Genomic DNA, 18,594 nt, shown 5'->3' with positions numbered 1-18,594 from the left:
CTCACCATCTTCTCGTAGGCTGAGTGGTGCCAGGTAAATAACCTCTCCCTCAACATCAACAAAACAAAGGAGCTGATCGTGTAGTTCAGGAGAAAGCAGAGGGAGCATGCCCCAATACACATTGGGACGGAGCCACAGTGGAGAAGGTGAAAAGCTTAAAGTTCCTTGGTGTATACATCACTGACATTCTGAAATGGTCCACCAACACAGACAGAGTGGTAAAGAAGGCTTCCCTCAGGGTATCCTGCCAGCATGCCAGTGCCGCTGGTGCTCTTGTGCTCTCTGACGATGTCCCAGAATCTCCGGGGTGCCTCCCATATACCAGCTCAAAGGGTGAAAACCCCAGCGAGGCTTGGGGAACCTCTCTAATGGCAAACATCAGATACGGCAACATGAAATCCAAGTCTTTCACGTCCTTATCGATTACCTTCCTGAGCATTGAATTCGGGGCGTGGTTCAAATCAGATCAAATTCTATTGGTCCCATTCACATGGTTAGCAGATTATTGCAGTTATTGCGAGACGCTATGTGCTTCTAGTTCCGACAGTGCTGCATTATCTAACAAGTAATCTAATAATTCCACAACAACTACCTAATACACACAAATCTAAGTAAAGGGATGGAATAAGAATATGTGCATATAAATATATGGATGGGCTATGACCGACTGGCATAAACGAGATGCAATAGATGGTACAAAATACAATATATACATCTGGGATGAGTAGTGCAAGATATGTAAACATCATCATTATTAAAGTGGCATTAAAAAGCAACTAGTGATCCATTGTTAGAGTGGCCAATGATTTCAAGTCTGTATCTAGGGAGCAGCCTCTCTGTGTTAGTGATGGCTGTTAAACAGTCTGATGGCCTTCAGATAGAAGCTAATTTTCAGTCTCTCGGTCCCAGCTTTGACGCACCTATACGGACCTCGCCTTCTGGATGGTAGAGGGGTGAACAGGCAGTTGTTGTCATTGATTATCTTTTTGACCTTCCTGTGACATCGGATGCTCTAGGTGTCCTGAAGGGCATGTAGTTTGCCGCCGGTGATGGGATGTGCAGACCGCACCACCCTCTGGAGAGCCCTGCGGTTGTGGGCGGTGCAGTTTCCATACCAGGTGCTGATACAGCCCGACAGGATGCTCTCAATTGTGCATCTGTAGAGGTTTGTGAGGGTTTTAGGTGACAAGCCACATTTCTTAATTCTCCTGAGGTTGAAGTCTTCACACAGTTCGCAACAAGCCAGGCGTTAAAGACTGCTTGTACAGAACGCAAGAGAAGTGACACAATTTCCCTAGTTAATATGGCCTGCTAACATGAATTTCTTTTAACTAAATCTGAAGGTTTAAAATATATACTTTTGTACTGATTTTGAGAAAGGCATTGATGTTTATGGTTAGCTTCCTGTTACACCAGTTGCTGCAGGTGCCCCGGTGATGCGTTGGGCAGACTGTACCACCCTCTGGAGAGCCCTGCCGTTGCGGGTGGTGCAGTTGCCATACCAGGTGGTGAGACAGCCCGACAGGATGCTCTCAATTGTGCATCTGTAAAAGTTTCTGAGGGTCTTAGGGGCCAAGCCACATTTCTTTAGCCTCCTGAGGTTGAAGAGGCAAGGTTGCTCCTTCTTCACCACACTGTCCCTGTTGGGTGGACCATTTCAGATTGTCAGTGATGTGTACGCAGAGGAACTTGAAGCCTTCCACCTTCTCCACTGCAGTCCCGTCAATGTGGATAGGGGCATGCTCCCAATTCCAAGATCAGCTCCTTCGTTTAGTTGAAATTGAGAGAGGTTATTTTCCTGGCCTCACTCTGCCAGAGTCTTCACCTCCTCCCTGTAGGCTGTCTCGTCATTTTTGGTAATCAGGCCTACTATTGTTGTGTTGTCTGCAAACTTGATGATTGAGTTGGAGGCATGCGTGGCCACACAGTCATGGGTGAACAGGGAGTACAGGAGGAGACTGAGCATGCACCATTGTGGGGCCCCTGTGTTTAGGATCAGGGTACCATGGTGTTGAAGGATGAGCTATAGTCAATGAACAGTATTCTGACGTAGGTATTCCTCTTGTCCAAATGGGATATGGGAAGTGTGCAGTCCGATGGTGAATGGATCGTCTGGAGCTATTGGGGTGATAAGCAAATTGAAGTGGGCATAGGGTGTCAGGTAAGGTGGAGGTGATATGATCCTTAACTAGCCTCTCTAAGCACTTCATGATGACAGAAGTGAGTGCTAGGGGGCGATAGTCATTTAGTTCAGTTACCTTTGCTTTCTTGGGAACAAGAACAATGGTGATCTTGAAGCAAGTGGGGACAGCAGGCTGGGATAGTGAGAGATTGTATATGTCCGTAGACATTACAGCCAGCTGTTTAAGCATGTTTTGAGGATGCTGCTAGGGATGCCGTCTGGGCAGGAAGCCTTGCGAGGGTTAACACGCTTAAATCTCTTACTCACGTCGGCCACGGAAAACGAGAGCCCACAGTCCTTGGGAGCAGGCCGCGTCAGTGGCACTGTTATCCTCAAAGCGGGTGAAGGTGTTTAGCTTGTCTGGGAGCAAGATGGCAGTGTCCGAAACGTGGTTGGTTTTCCCTTTGTAATCCATGATTGTCTGTAGACCCTGTCACATACATGGCTTGGTGTACTGATGTTTTTCCTGTTTTATTGCCTTACGGAGGGAATAACTACACTGCTTGTATTCAACCATATTCCCAGTCAACTTGCCATAGTTAAATGTGGTGGGTCGCACTTAAAGTTTTGTGCGAATGCTGGCATCTATCCATGGTTTCTGGTTTGGGTAGGTTTTAATAATCACAGTGGGAACAACATCCCTTATACACTACCTGATGAACTCAGTCACCGGGTCGGTGTAAGTGTCAGTGTTATTCTCAGAGGCTACCAGGAACATATCCCAGTCAGTGTGATCAAAACAATCTTGAAGCATGGATTCTGATTGGTCAGACCAGCATTGAATAGACCTTAGCAAAAGTACCTCATGTTTGAGTTTCTGCCTATAGGAACGGAGGAGCAAAAGGGAGTCGTTATCTGATTTGCCCGAAACGAGGTCGGGGGTGGTGAACAGGGAGTACAGGAGGAGGCTGAGCATGCACCATTGTGGGGCCCCTGTGTTTAGGATCAGGGTACCATGGTGTTGAAGGATGAGCTATAGTCAATGAACAGTATTCTGACGTAGGTATTCCTCTTGTCCAAATGGGATATGGGAAGTGTGCAGTCCGATGGTGAATGGATCGTCTGTGGAGCTATTGGGGTGATAAGCAAATTGAAGGGTCTCCTTGAAGGAGGTCGGGGGTGGTGAGGGTCTTGTAGGCATCTCGAAAATGCAAGTAGCAGTGATCTAGTGTTTTCCCTAAGCGAGTACTACAGTCAATGTGATTACAGAACTTCGGTAGCTTTTTCCTCAAATTTTCTTCATTAAAATCTCCAGCTACAATAAATGCAGCCTCAGGATATGTGGTTCCCAGTTGGCATAAAGTCCAGTGTAGTTCCTTGAGGGCCATCGTGGTATCGGCTTGAGGGGGAATATACACAGCTGTGACTATAACCGAAGAGAATTCTCTTGGGATGAGACGTACGTGAGGAGAGACGGACCAAGGCACATCGGATGTGGAGTTCAACATATTTATTATAAAGTGAAACTTTATAATAAGAACAAAACAATAAATCAATAAACTAACATCGAAACGTGACTACGTGGTGCACATGCACCAAACACAAAATAATATCCCACAAATGCAGGTGGGGAAACAACCTACCTAAATACGATCCCCAATCAGAGGATAAACAGCTGCGTCTAATTGGGAACCATATTAGCACCCACATAGAAATATCTATACTAGATCACCCCCTAGTCACATCCTGACCTACTACACCATAGAGAACTAAGGGCTCTCTATAGTCAGGGCGTGACATGGGAGGTATTAAAGTCGGCATTTGATTTTAAGTTATTCTAGGTCGGGTGAACAAAAAGGACTTGAGTTTCGGTATTGTATCACACCATGAGTAGTTAATCATGAAGCATACAGAGTTCTTTATTCCTGTCTGCACAATGAACTGAGAACCCAGCTGGCTGTATGGACAGGGACAGAATATCCAGAGAGAGCCATGATTTTGTGAAACAAGGTATGTCACAGTCCCAGATGGCTCTCTGGAAGGAAATCCTCACCCTGAGCTCATCTACTTTATTGTCCAGAGACTGAACATTAGCGAGTAATATACTCGGAAGTGATGAATGGTGTGCCCGCCTCCTGAATCGAATTAGAAGTCCACTCCAAATGTCTATAATCCCCTGGCGGCGACTTGGAGCAGCCTCTGGGATAAGTTAAATTGCCCTGAGGGGTACGAATAAAGCATCCAATTTGAATACATCGCATTCCTGTTAGTAATGCTTGCGAGTTACCGACGCTCTGATATCAAACAGAAATTTCCGGCTATATGTAATAACACAAAAAACGTTCTGGGTGAATATTGTAAGAAATATCAGACAAAACAAAACTAAATAATTCAAAGTTGCTTAGGAGCTAGAAGCAGAGCTGCCATGTCTGTCATCTCCATCTTACCATACAGGCCTGATTGGTGGAGTGATGCAAAGACGTTTGTCCTTCTGGAAGGTTCTCCCATCTACACAGAGGAACTCTGGAGCTCTGTCAGAGTGACCATCAGGTTCTTGGTCACCTCCCTGACCAAGACCCTTCTCCCCCGATTGCTCAGCCAAACTTCTTCCATTTAAAATGATGGAGGCCAATGTGTTCCTGGGGACCTTCAATGCTGCAGAATATTTTTGTACCCTTCTCTAGATCTGTTCCTCGGCACAATCCGGTCTCGGAGCACTACGGACAATTCCTTGAACATCATGGCTTGGTTTTTGCCCTGATATGCACTGTCAACTGTGATAACTTTATACAGACAGGTGTGCCTTTCCAAATCATGTCCAATGAATTGAATTTACCACAGGTGAACTCCAAGTTATAGAAACATCTCAAGGATGATCAATGGAAACAGGATGCACCTGAGGTCAATTTCAAATCTCACAGCAAAGGGTCAGAATACCTACAGTTGATGTCGCAAGATAACATACTCTTAGGTTGGAGTCATTAAAACTATTTTTTCAACCACTCCACAAATGTATTGTTAACAAACTATAGTTTTGACAAGTTGGTTAGGACATCTACTTTGTGCATTACACAAGTAATTTTTCCAACAATTGTTTACAGACAGATTATTTCACTTATATTTCACTGTATCACAATTCCAGTGGGTCAGAAGTTTACATACACTAAGTTGACTGTGCCTTTAAACAGCTTGGAAAATTCCAGAAAATTGTGTCATGGCTTTAGAAGCTTCTGATAAATAATGTAAATTAGCTTCTGATAGGCTAGTTGACATCATGTGAGTCAATTGGAGGTGTAGCTGTGGATGTATTTCAAGGCCTACCTTCAAACTCAGTGCCTCTTTGCTTGACATTATGGGAAAATCTAAAGAAATCAGCCAAGACCTCAAAAGAAAAATGATAGACCTACACAAGTCTGGTTCATCCTTGGGAGCAATTTCCAAACACCTGAAGGTACCACGTGTTCTATTGTTTGTACAGATGAACAAGTATAAACACCATGGGACCACGCAGCCGTCATACCGCTCAGGAAGGAGACGCGTTCTGTCTAAACGTACTTTGGTGCGAAAAGTGCAAATCAATCCCAGAACAACAGCAAAGGACCTTGTGAAGATGCTGGAGGAAACAGGTACAAAAGTATCTATATCCACAGTAAAACGAGTCCTATATCAACATAGACTTACAGGTTGTGTCCATTAGGAAGAAGCCACTGCTCAAAAACCACCATAAAAAAGCCAGACTACAGTTTACAACTGCACATGGGGACAAATATCATACTTTTTAGAGAAATGTCCTCTGGTCTGATGAAACAACAATAGAACTGTTTGGCCATAATGGCCATCATTATATTTGGAGGAAAAAGGGGAGGCTTGCAAGCTGAAGAACACCATCCCAACCATGAAGCATGGGGTGGCATCATTATGTTGTGGGGGTGCTTTGCTGCAGGAGGGACTGGTGCACTTCACAAAATAGATGGCTTATGGACAACAAAGTCAAGGTATCGAAGTGGCCAACACAAAGCCCTGACATCAATCCTATAGAAAATTTGTGGGCAGAACTGAAAAAGCATGTGCGAGCAAAGAGGCCTACAAACCTGACTCAGTTACACCAGCTCTGTCAGGAGGAATGGGCCAAAATTCACCCAACTTACTGTGGGAAGCTTGTGGAAGGCTACCCGGAACGTTTGACCCAAGTTAAACAATTTAAAGGCAATGCTACCAAACACTAATTGAGTGTGTAAACTTCTGACCCACTGGGAATGTGATGAAAGAAATAAAAGCTGAAATAAATCATTCTCTCTACTATTATTCTGACATTTCACATTCTTAAAATAAAGTGGTGATCCAAACTGATCTAAGACAAGGACTATTTTACTAGGATTAAATGTCAGGAATTGTGAAAAATCGAGTTTAAATGTATTTGGCCAAGCTGTATGTAAACTTCCAACTTCAACTTTATGTAAATAAGGTATCTGTTTTTATACATTTGCAAAGGTTTCTAAAAGCCTGTTTTTGCTTGTCATTATGGGGTATTGTGCGTAGATTGATGATATTTTTTTTTTTACTTAATCAATTTTGAATAAAACTGCAATGTAACAAAATGTGGAAAAAGTCAAGGGGTCTTAATATTTGAGAGCGAGGGCTCGGAGTATTCAAGCCGCCGATGGTGTTCTCTCTTAGTAGATGCACATTGCTCCTTGAGGCACTGCAAAGCAGTGGCAAAAATACAGGATGAAAGGGCAAGCGTATGTGTCCCATAACAGCTGACCCTACATGGGGTGGAAGCCTCATTAAGATTGCTGTGATAACTGGGGGAGGAAGAAGAAAAACTGGGCTACTTCTTTATTTTGGATGTGGTTCCAAATGCCTTTTCAAGTCTCTCTCTTTCCCTTTCTCAGGCTCATTTTGGCTCCTGAAGGAGGAATGCTGGGCACGATGTCATTAAAGCTCACCCAGAATTTCCTCACAAACCAATTAAGGATTCCTCCCATGTTGCTGCTACCAGCTCTGCTCCCACTCCCCGCTCCCTGTAGGAATGAGCAGGAGCAGGAGCAGGCCAGTAGCAGTCATGCCTGGGAAATATAATTAACCTCAAATGTGTTATTAGTGGCTGTCATAATGAAGAAATTAAGAACAGACTGCCAAACGCAATGACACAACAGACTGGCAGTTCTTAAAAGGATCACCGTGTCAGCATACTGATTAAGAAAGAGAGATGAACACCCCATAATTCTTGCCAGAAGAAAGTCTGTCCTTCAGCGCTTTAACAGTACTCTACAAAATGTGTTTATACAGTAATAAAGCTCACCGATTCTTGATTATTCTCAGACAGGTTACCTCATATTGTGCTACTTTGATAAACCTTGTTTGGAAGACTGAATATATCTAGTCATACCTTCTGAATAGTTCTGCATTGGTAAACACACAAACGCGTACTGGAATACAGCTCATTCAATGCTGTCTTAGTGCCAGCCTCTGACTGTGGTGGTACTGTACATCTAAACCAGCTATTCTCTTCTCTCCTTAACATTGGCAATGAGCCGACCTCACAAAGGGATCACAGGAAGATAAATTACTATGACAAATAACATCATTACATTAATTGATACCGTATCAATCATCACTTGAGCAAAAAAAGAGTGATCGGAATGAAATGCCATTACAGGTGCTGTGTAGTACCTAGATGTATTTTGGCAAACATATTTATGTTCCTTTGTGTGCAATTGAAACATGTTTATGGTCCAGTTAGGCCTCTGAGCTTCAGCAAACAAGGGAAATAGGAGGGGTTGGTCAACAACAATGAGAATAATCCAGTGATAGAGCTTACCCAAGAAAAACATCCCAAAAAGGAATACTTCCTGGAAAACAAGTTGGAGCATTGTAAAAACAAGCAGAGATAAATAGCTTCTTAACTCAGACTTTATTCTATGATTGGGATGTATACAGGTACTGACGTTTAGACGTCACATGACTTCTTTCTGAGAGATCCATTTTTAATGTCTCTCGCATTCCAATGTGTGGACCAGCTTCCCACAGCCCAGGTACTTTTACAATGGCAGTCATTGTGTGTCCCACTTCTCCCTATGTAATAGTCATCTAATTCAATTAGTGCATTGGGATTTGGTGATTCATTATCGGACTGGTAAGAAGATCATGTTCGAGGAAAACAGAGTTTACAACCATTTTTTCATGTGACTGACCTCAAAAGTGAAAAAGATACTAATTAAAATGATAAAGTGTAATTTCCTCATATTAAATCTCTAAATCACAAGTTTGGCATCCTGATGAACAAGAAAATAGAAAACACTCCCTGTTCCACACATGTCAAACCAACATGCTGTCTGGCTGGTGGAAAGACTGGAAATAGAGCTAAAACTAAAAGCTGTAGGTTTATAACAACTCTAAATATTGCAAACAGAACACTCACCAATTTGTTTCTAAGTCTATTACGAGGGAAACCGCGGTCTGAAACAGATCCATTCACAATTATGAAGTCGATCTTAATTACTGAGCTTTGGGAAAACAGTTAAGGGTCTGGATTCCAGAGGAGAAGGATGGTAGTGGATATTAAAGAGAACATGAGACCAATTGCTTTACTGCAAGGTTCACCACACCCTAACATGAGACATTTTGTATAATTTATAATCTAAAGAAATGAATAATTACAATTAGCTGACATTTCCCAGCACATAAAATTGCTTTAGAGTGCCAAAATCAATTACCCCTTGACACTGGAAAAAATAGATCACCGTGGCCCGGAAATGCTGGAGATGTGCCTGTGTGCATGTAACACACGCAAACGACACCCTAACCCAGCCAGACAGCAAACAGCTGGGAAACAACTGCACTTAGCATTGGGTTGATGAGCAATGCAGGCGAGTGGTTGAGTAGGCCGGTTATAGAGTTCAGGAATCAGGATCATACGGGCTTCTTCAAGACAGGCAGAGAAGGAGTATTGCTTGCTTCATTACAGTGGTACACTACTTCTATACAAGCAAGAAGATGATCCTGGATTTGCTTCACTACGAAAACCTCTGAAGTTGGACTTCAAGATGAGATTCAGAAGCAGACTGAATGTAATGTCAGGGACTGGAAGGCAGAGGAATAATACTAATGAGAGTCTCCTCATTTCATTTTCCTTCAGTAATTGGAAGACTTTCTATAAACGTAAGTATTCCATATATCTGCCAAATTCCAACATTATGTATGAAGATAAATTTATTTGATTTTTGTATAGGTGTATACAGTATTTGGTCTTCCATCTACGCATTTGTACAGCTTCTCCATTCTCCAACTTGTCAGTTTCTCTTGTAAGAGAATAAAGTATGTTGATTCCAACCTGCATGATAGTTATTGTGATTCTAATTGGAATAGGAGTACTCCGTAGAGTAGAGAGATACAGCTGGTCTTCCTGAAAGCTTATTGGTTATGATGATACTGAAATCTAATTAAAGAATTTACACTTAGAAAGGGATTTTGTATGGATGTTGATTAGAAATGCATCACTTAAATCAACAACAAAGAGTCGCGCAAACTGCCAGAAGATAGACTCGCAGAGTCTTGCTATTTGGACTCGCGGATTGACTCGCGGACTTGCTATTTCACGAAGATGCTTATTGTTAAACATAATTCTTGTGACTATTTTGCTCGTTTTGCCTCAATAAAGTGTGCGCCTGTTCACAAATCTCTGCTCTCCTGCACCTGACTTCGCTACCAGTACGCACACATCTTACATTCATGGTCAAATTGCTGCAAAGAAACCACTACTAAAGGACACCAATATGAAGAGACTTGCTTGGGTCAAGAAACATGAGCAAGACCTGTGGAAATCTGTCCCTTTGATCTGGGGAGTATACATTTTTGATTCTAACAGCTGTGTCTTTGTGAGACGCAGAGTAGGTGAACAGATTATCTCTGCATGTGTGGTTCCCACCGTGAAGCATGGAAGAGGAGGTGTGATGGTGCTTCGCTGGGGACACTGTCAGTGATTTATTTAGAATTCAAGACAAACTTAACCATTATGGCTACCAAAGCATTCTGCAGAAATACACCACTCCATCTGGTTTGCGCTTAGTGGGACTATCATTTGTTTTTCAACGGGACAATGACATAAAACAGGGAGAGTGATGGAGTGCTGCATCAGATGACCTGGCCTTTCTCAATCACCCGACTTCCACCCAAATGAGATGGTTTGGTATGAGTTGGACTGCAGGGTGAAGGAAAAGCAGCCAACAAGTGCTCAGCAAATGTGGGAACTCCTTCTGTGCAAAGCTGTCATCAAGGAAAAGGGTGGCTACTTTGAAGAATCTAAAATAATGGCTTTGAATGAAACCACAACCTCCAGGTCAACAACACTAGGGGCTTCCAGCTCTAACTTATGTTAATGTCTAATATATTCTATGAAATGCAAGGCATCATTCAGCCTTATCATGACAGCATAATGTATGTTATAGACAACTGCCAGGGGATGTCGTATGAGGTCTTCCTAATATACACTAGCAGGGCTTTTTATTTAGGAGCCACAGTGCACCTAGAAAAATGTAAGATTCTAGCTTTAATATCTCAAATATATTTCATTGTGCTCCTACATTTCTTTGTGTGCGACTCCATTTTTCAATTTAGGCGTACACGTGCTCCTTGTAAAAATGGTCAGCGTAGAGCCCTGCCGAGGTCTGTTTACACGGAACCACAGCAGCATTTTCACTTTGATCTCCAACAGAACCCTGTATGCTTAACCAGTCTGGCCATGTCTCACGCTTAGGAGCGGTGTCACAGGTTCCTGGCCTCGACCATTTATTAAATTAATTTAACTAGGCAAGTTAGTTAAGAACAAATTCTTATTTACAATGACAAACAGTGGGTTGACTGCCTTGTACAGGGACAGAAGACATTTGTACCCTGTCAGCTCGGGGATTCGATCTAGCAACCTTTCAGTTACTGGCCCAACACTAACCACTTGGCTACCTGCCGCCCATGCCGGACCCTCCTCGATGGCCAACTTTTCCTCTTCATCTAACTTTAACTTACCCTTCTTGTTTTATTAACATAATGCTCATCTGTTAAATGAATTGGTGTAGGCAAGTCAACATGCTGCTCTAAATGCCCACTGTTCATTTATCTTTGGAGATGGAGCCTCTTCTGGGTGTAGTACAGCCAACATGGTTAACTAGTAATGAAACTGTACCATAGATCACTATTGAAGTCCAAGCTTGTTACCTGTCTGATCCTACAGTGAGATCTCCCCACAGAGTAGAAAGTTCAGTAGGCTAGCTACAGTGACATATGAAGTCATAATTTTCAAAAGCTACTAAAATATTCTGGACCACAGGGGGGCACAGAAAATACATACATACATACATACATATTCAAAATCAGCAGGGACATCGCAGACAAGTCACATCAAAAATAATTTAATAGCTGGTAGCTTGATCAATTTTCTATAAACTCTCGCCACTGAACGTGTCCTTCGCCACCACCCGACACACACTTTGAATCGTACTGGTGTCATCTTCAAGTACTTTTCAATATCTCCCCCTCTGCGTGTGTAGCCTACTTCTCTGTGTGCGTAAATACATTATGTGTGTCAATCTGAGAGCAATAAATAGGAAAGGATGAACGTCATACATATGGGGGATGAATAATAAGTCGTAGAAGACACCAGATGTAGCCAGCCGATCAAAGCTGCAAAAGCAGTCTCAGTAGGGGTAGATGCACGACATTAATTCATCTGTAACTCCAACCTGAAAAGAGGAATGTGACTAGTAATCTAAAGCAACATAATTATATTACAAATGAACTAGAATACAACCCGTACCTTGAAATCCAAAAAAGAAAAAGAATCCCGGTATCCAAATTGTGTGTATCCAGAACGAATTCATGTTGTCCTCGTCAGCTCCAAAACCTCTCCTGAATGTCAACGTACTTCTTGTGCAGGTCTTTTGCAATAATTTCGTGAGCAGGCAGTATCGTTTTTTGGTAGATATTATGCTCAGAGGGTGTATAGCACCAACGCTGTGTCCTAATGCTGCAGAGCACTATAACTACAACTCAAGTGCTCGAGCGCTAAACGCATGCTTTTTGCAATCACGAATAGTTGTGCGCTTCAGCGCTTGCCTGTCCTGGCCGTCACTGCCACCTAGTGGATAAGCAAGTACCTAGAAAAACACCAGTTGGACATCGTCTTCTGATTGTTGATGAGGATAAAGACGCATGCTGCACGGGGGAGTCACCAGTCAGCCTATTTTCCAACTGTGTTTATTGTGCAATTAAATTTGTATCTCAGCAACGCTTTATGGATCAACACATTCATACCTGTCACATAGAATAGCATTCTGAAACATTTATTTTACATCTGACATATTCTAATGAATGTGTGTTTCATTGTCTATATCCATGTACTTGCTTCCATGATCTATTTTCCCTCCAAACACCACTGTAGCTACTCCAGCCATAATTTCCAGGTCTCTCTGATGCATAGGCTACTACAAAACCAATCAAACAAATCTGGACAAGTGCAAACAATTGGAGTTATTTCATCAACTTAATGGAGATTGATTCTCTCATTGCATGTGTATGATATGCAATCTGTGATAACAATACCATTATTTCCTAAATAAAGTCCCACAACATGCTAATTGAAAGAGAGATCTAGCTACCTACTGTGAACCCTTCAATTCCTCAACAACCAAACAGCAGTCTTCAAGAGAAGGGCAACCTTTTTACTACCCTCTGTAAACCAACGACAAAGGTCCTCTGTATCACATGAGGTGTGTCCCTACCAGAGGTGAGGCTTGGCAGAGGACAGGAGAAGAGGATAGCAGCACGGAAATCTATGGAATACTAATAGTGACATTTGGTAAGAAACTTCTTCATTCAGCCTGCAGGCAAGGTGGGGGCGAGCTGTTTGTAAAGACTCTTGAGACTAATCAAAGTCCAGGGATCCTTACTCACTAGAAAATGGCCTGTGAGAGAGTGGCAGAGAGAGAGGGACAGGGACAGGGAGGGAAAGTGTTTTCCCCTTTAATGTGCTCTGTTCCTCTCCCTCTCTACTGCCAGCCAAACTGTCCTCTCATCTACTGTTTTACATGTCCACAACTGACAGCAAGGCTAATACAGACAAACCCTGCAAATTCATTCAGTGTGGCAACCCTGTCTTTTTTGTGATAAAGCATTGTTTTTTCTTACTGAATCGTACTAGATTTGATTGTGATCGCAATGAAAGCAGATGCTGCCTGAACATGCCATTGTATTCCTGCTTCTAAAGCTCAGTCTCCTCTTGTAAGCCCTGGTGAGCTACATGACTGGTGTTGCTGAATTGAATTATGCTCAGATCTTAGTCATTTGTTAAGTATGAATGCCAAAGACATTACAGCTTCAATAATTGAAAAGAAAAACAAAAGTGGCTCATGAGGATGTCTGGATGTGATGTTTAACACACCTTATTGAATATTGAATTACCCTTGTTCTCCACCTGTTATACACCACCATGTGAACCACAAGCTTTTCATTATGAAATGTTCTGCTAGAGAACCATTGTGTGTACACTTCCCATTCATATCTGAATAGTATTTCAGTTAATGTCTGATATAGTAATCAATGAGATCCATGCAGTCTAGCATGGAAAGCCAAACTGTATCCGTTTATCATGGGAATGCCTATGATAAAAGTCTAAGCCTTTTTTGGGGGGGGGGGACTTCAGGCCAAACCGTTCAGACGCTACAGACGTTTAGCTATAAATTAAACTACTATTTAAAAAAATATATATATAAAATATTGAATTTCTCCTTTACTACTATAGCCCATAGAAGCATTGTCATAAAACAAATCGTAAATGGCAACAAAATAACTGTCAAATAATTTATCATAAGGACTAAAACAGTGTCCCCTTTCCTGATTCGGTCGCTACAGACAGAAGTTGGCACATCAGCGTTACCGACTTCAGGCCAAACCATTCAGACGCTACAGACAGAAGTTGGCACATCAACGTTACAGACTTCAGGCCAAACCGTTCGGACGCTACAGACAGAAGTTGGCACATCAACGTTACAGACTTCAGGCCAAACCGTTCGGACGCTACAGACAGAAGTTGGCACATCAGTGTTACAGACTTCAGGCCAAACCGTTCGGACGCTACAGACAGAAGTTGGCACATCAACGTTACAGACTTCAGGCCAAACCGTTCGGACGCTACAGACAGAAGTTGGCACATCAGTGTTACAGACTTCAGGCCAAACCGTTCGGACGCTACAGACAGAAGTTGGCACATCAACGTTACAGACTTCAGGCCAAACCGTTCGGACGCTACAGACAGAAGTTGGCACATCAGTGTTACAGACTTCAGGCCAAACCGTTCGGACGCTACAGACAGAAGTTGGCACATCAACGTTACAGACTTCAGGCCAAACCGTTCGGACGCTACAGACAGAAGTTGGCACATCAGTGTTACAGACTTCAGGCCAAACCGTTCGGACGCTACAGACAGAAGTTGGCACATCAACGTTACAGACTTCAGGCCAAACCGTTCGGACGCTACAGACGTTTTCGTGAGAAGACCGATTTTCAGGGTGTCTCATAGTCTGACAAACACCACTGTAGCTCAGCACCTTCCACCACCTTCCCTGACCTTAGTATTCTTTGTTTTCTTTATTATTTTGGTTAGGTCAGAGTGTGACATGGGTGATATATGTGTTTTTGTCTTATTCTAGGGTGTTTGTACTGTCTAGGGGTTTTTGTAGATTTATGGGGATGTTTTCATCTAGGTGTTTATGTTGGTCTATGGTTGCCTAGATTGGTTCTCAATTAGAGGCAGGTGTTTATCGTTGTCTCTGATTAGGAACCATATTTAGGCAGCCATCTTTTTTGGGGGTATTGTCTATGTGTAGTTGCCTGTGTCAGCACTCGGTATCATAGCGTCACAGTCGTTTTTGTTTAAGTGTTCTTCATTAATAAAATAATGGATTTACACCACGCTGTGCTTTGGTCCCCTCCATACGACGATCGTGACACAGATGCAGAAGGCTGAAATAGGTGGATAAGGTGGATTGAGACGCATCCATTCAAAAAAACATCTCTCTAGTTTAAACTGATGGATTTTTATGGGGATTGTTTTATTATGTTACTGAGATTGACGCACAACTTTTAAGGAATAACGGTAAGGTCCTTAAGAGTACATCTTGGGCTAATACAGTGCCTGCCTTAAAGCTACTGTCACCTTTTTTTATATAGTCTGTACTGTTTGGAAGACAAGTGTCATCAAAATATCCAACCCTTTTCGAGAATGCAAATAGGACACTTGAGAACTAAAAATATTTTGTCATGATGGGGGCAAAAACGCAGTACAATATTTGCTATCACCTCCCATGATTACCCCTTTAAGGCCGGGGACACACCTACTGTCACTGCATGAATACATATGGACATGTTCAGATGAGATGGTTCCGTCAAAAGACAGACCACTTGTGTGTATGTTTTTTGTGACAATCATCTCCGCTGTCATTCATCTGGCAATGGATGACTGCCATTGACAAAGCATTAGCTCCATCTGAAATAGTCAGACACAAAATCTCAAAGAGTCTACGCCTATTCCGGTTTACATTTTTCATGGCTGGAGATCAATTCCATATTGTTTTTGTCCCTCCACATTTCTTCCGTTCACAACAATACAGACAGGCTCAGTAGTGTGAGGCAATTTGAGTTTAAACTATTTTAGGGGGTGTGAACAAAGTGCTTGGAATTGTGGGAGACCGCCCATAGTGCAGGGGTACACAAATCTTACCCTGAAGGTCCAGAGTACTGCTGGTTTTCTATTCTACTTGATAATTAATTGTACACACCTGGTGTCCCAGGTCTAAATCAGTCTCTGATTAGAGGTATAGAAATGTTAAAAGCAGTGGAACCGGATTTCGAAGGTACAGATTAGAATTTGATGGCCATAGTAGGTCTACTCAAAGGAACACTCAAAATAATTTTTCAATGACTATGCTTCTCTGAGATCTTTCAGGTTGGCCGCCCCAAATTCATCTTTGAGTAATGACAAAATACAGTATGTTTTTCCGTCTGATAATTGCCTTCAGCAGCGATTGCTTCACGACCTACTTCAATCATCGGAAAAATATGGATAGCCTAAAACTACATGTAGACAATTCCATTAAGTTAGCCATTAAGGAAAAACACATTAATGTGGAGTCAGTTGAGCACTACATCGTAATCTAGAATAGATCCATAGTCATGATGAACTGTTTGAGTTGAGTATTCAGTACTTTTTGAAAGATATGGAAAAAAACAAGCCACTGGATTTCTGCATTGAAAGCACATTGCTTCTGTCAGGACTAGTGGCACTAAACATAAAAGTCTACTGTGATCAGGCTAAATCTTTCCCACAGACACACCTTCAGAGAGAAATGAGGAAGAGACTCATGTAAGTCATCTTAGTCTCTTTCAAAGACACTGTTCTTCCGAGGACTGGGATAGTGGCTATGACAGGCCTGTAATCCTCATATCATTAATCTTTGGAAAAAGCCAAGTAAATTACAATTTAAAAAATAATTAAGAGGACTGTCATTTACTGTAAAGAAGTAACATCCAGGCCACTTTCAGTCTCTGTGTGTGTGTGTGTGTGTTGAGCCTAAAGCTACATTTTTATGAACTTCAAATTAATGAAAGGCCCCAATGAATGAATTAAATTGGGGAACAAATGATTCTATCCAGTTATTCTATCCAAATCTACGTTATTAAATTCCCCCCAATTACCATCATGTCAGAACACTCTTTCTGACAGGTTATGGATCACAATTAGAATATTAACAACATTTAGCCATGACACATACAGTACAATACTTACCCCTGATAGTCTTTTGACTGAAAACAGCATTCAGAAGCTAAGGTGACTACAGATGAAGAAATGAGACAGACTCTCAGGAGCATCTAATCCCAATTTATTTTGGTGAATATCTGATGGTATTTCCAATGTGTATGTTTTATTAAAAAACCTTTTGGCCTGGAGCTAAATTCAGTCCTAATTTAGATTGGCAGAGGACAATCTCTATATAGTGTCTCAACTCCCACTTTACCATATACAGTATTCTATTTGTTGATGCTAGTGGGCCGTCTCCAATTAATATTCAATATTGTTGTCACACGTGTCATATTCATAATGAATTTGGATGCTTTGATTGACATAAATTACACAGCTTGCTATGAAATTATACTGCAGGAAACAACAATTTAGGGTAGAATTGACATGAAATGGCACCCTAGCCTGGGTACCTGTTTGTTTTTGCCATCACGCCACTCCTTGTCATACTATGCTGTACACAACAACACCAAATGTATCACACTAATGTTAGGTACTACTGAACAATACACAGTTGAAGTCCGAAGTTGACATAAACTAATTTTAAAGACTTCAACCTAAGTGTTTCAACCACTCCAAAAATGTCTTGTTAAACTATAGTTTTGGCAAGATGGTTAGGACATCTACTTGGTGCATGACAAGTCATTTTTCCAACAATTGTTTACAGTCCGATTATTTCACTTATAATAAGTTGACTGTGCCTTTAAACAGCTTGGAAAATTCCAGAAAATGAAGTCATGGCTTTAGAAGCTTCTGGTAGGCTAATTGACATCATTTGAGTCAATTGGAGGTGTACCTGTGGATGCATTTCAAGGCCTACCTTCAAACGCAGTGCCTCTTTGCTTGACATCATGGGAAAATCAAAAGAAATCAGCTAAGAATGTTTTTTGTAGACCTCCACATGTCTGGTTCATCATTGGGAGCAATTTCCAAACGCCTTAAGGTACCACGTTCATCTGTACAAACAATAGTAGGCAAGTATAAACACCATGGGACCACGCAGCAGTCATACCGCTCAGGAAGGTGACGTGTTCTGTCTCCTAGAGATTCAAATCAATCCCAGCAAAGGACCTTAATAGCACAATAGTGTCACGACTTCCACCGAATGTGGCACCTCTCCCTGGTCGGGCTGTGCTCGGCGGTCGTTGTCGCCGGCCTACTAGCTGCCACCGATCCATTTTTCCTTTTCGTTTGTGTCTGTCTTACTGTTCACACCTGTGTTTTATTAGTTGATTTCGGTGGGAATATTTACCTCCACTGCCTGCTAGTCTTTGTGCGGGATTGTTTTCTGTGGTTACGTTGTTAGAGGTGCGTGTCTGCACCACAGGGTTTTCTTTTCTCACGGCAGTTGTGCCGGTTGGTATGAGTTTAGGAGTAGAGGTTTCGCCTCCGTGTGTAGCCTTTATTTCCCTGTGTGTGTGGCGACCTCGTTTGGGCATGTTTCAGTCCCACGTAGTTGTTGAGTTGGGACTTCTGAATAAACTATTGAGCCACTGGGACTCCCTTGCTCTCCTGCTCCTGATTCCTGCACGTAACAAATAGCACTTAAGAGCACAAACAGATCAGGCTCGTGGCACACAGGGGCCAGGGCATCCATACTTTGTTCTGTAGTACCCAATAGTAG

At 42.2% G+C, this 18,594-nt stretch overlaps 1 protein-coding gene across 2 annotated transcripts in view; it reads right to left on the bottom strand.

Moving 5' to 3' along the window:
• Window positions 1-18,594, bottom strand: part of LOC109905519 (limbic system-associated membrane protein-like) — a 1,129,933-nt gene that overhangs the window by 890,764 nt on the left and 220,575 nt on the right. Inside the window, exon 1 of one of the 2 annotated variants that reach the window (XM_020502926.2) lies at window positions 11,934-12,193. The exons of the other annotated variant lie outside the window; for it this stretch is intronic. Within the exon in view, the coding sequence (XP_020358515.1) occupies window positions 11,934-11,997 (64 nt within the window). The 5' untranslated portion in view covers window positions 11,998-12,193. Of the gene's footprint in view, window positions 1-11,933; window positions 12,194-18,594 lie in introns of those variants that run through there. 2 annotated transcript variants of the gene reach the window in all.

This window comes from Oncorhynchus kisutch, linkage group LG15 (assembly GCF_002021735.2).
Source record: "Oncorhynchus kisutch isolate 150728-3 linkage group LG15, Okis_V2, whole genome shotgun sequence".
NCBI lineage: Eukaryota > Metazoa > Chordata > Actinopteri > Salmoniformes > Salmonidae > Oncorhynchus > Oncorhynchus kisutch.
The sequence above is the reverse complement of the archived record's forward strand: the minus strand, read 5'-3'. Positions and strand labels throughout refer to the sequence as shown.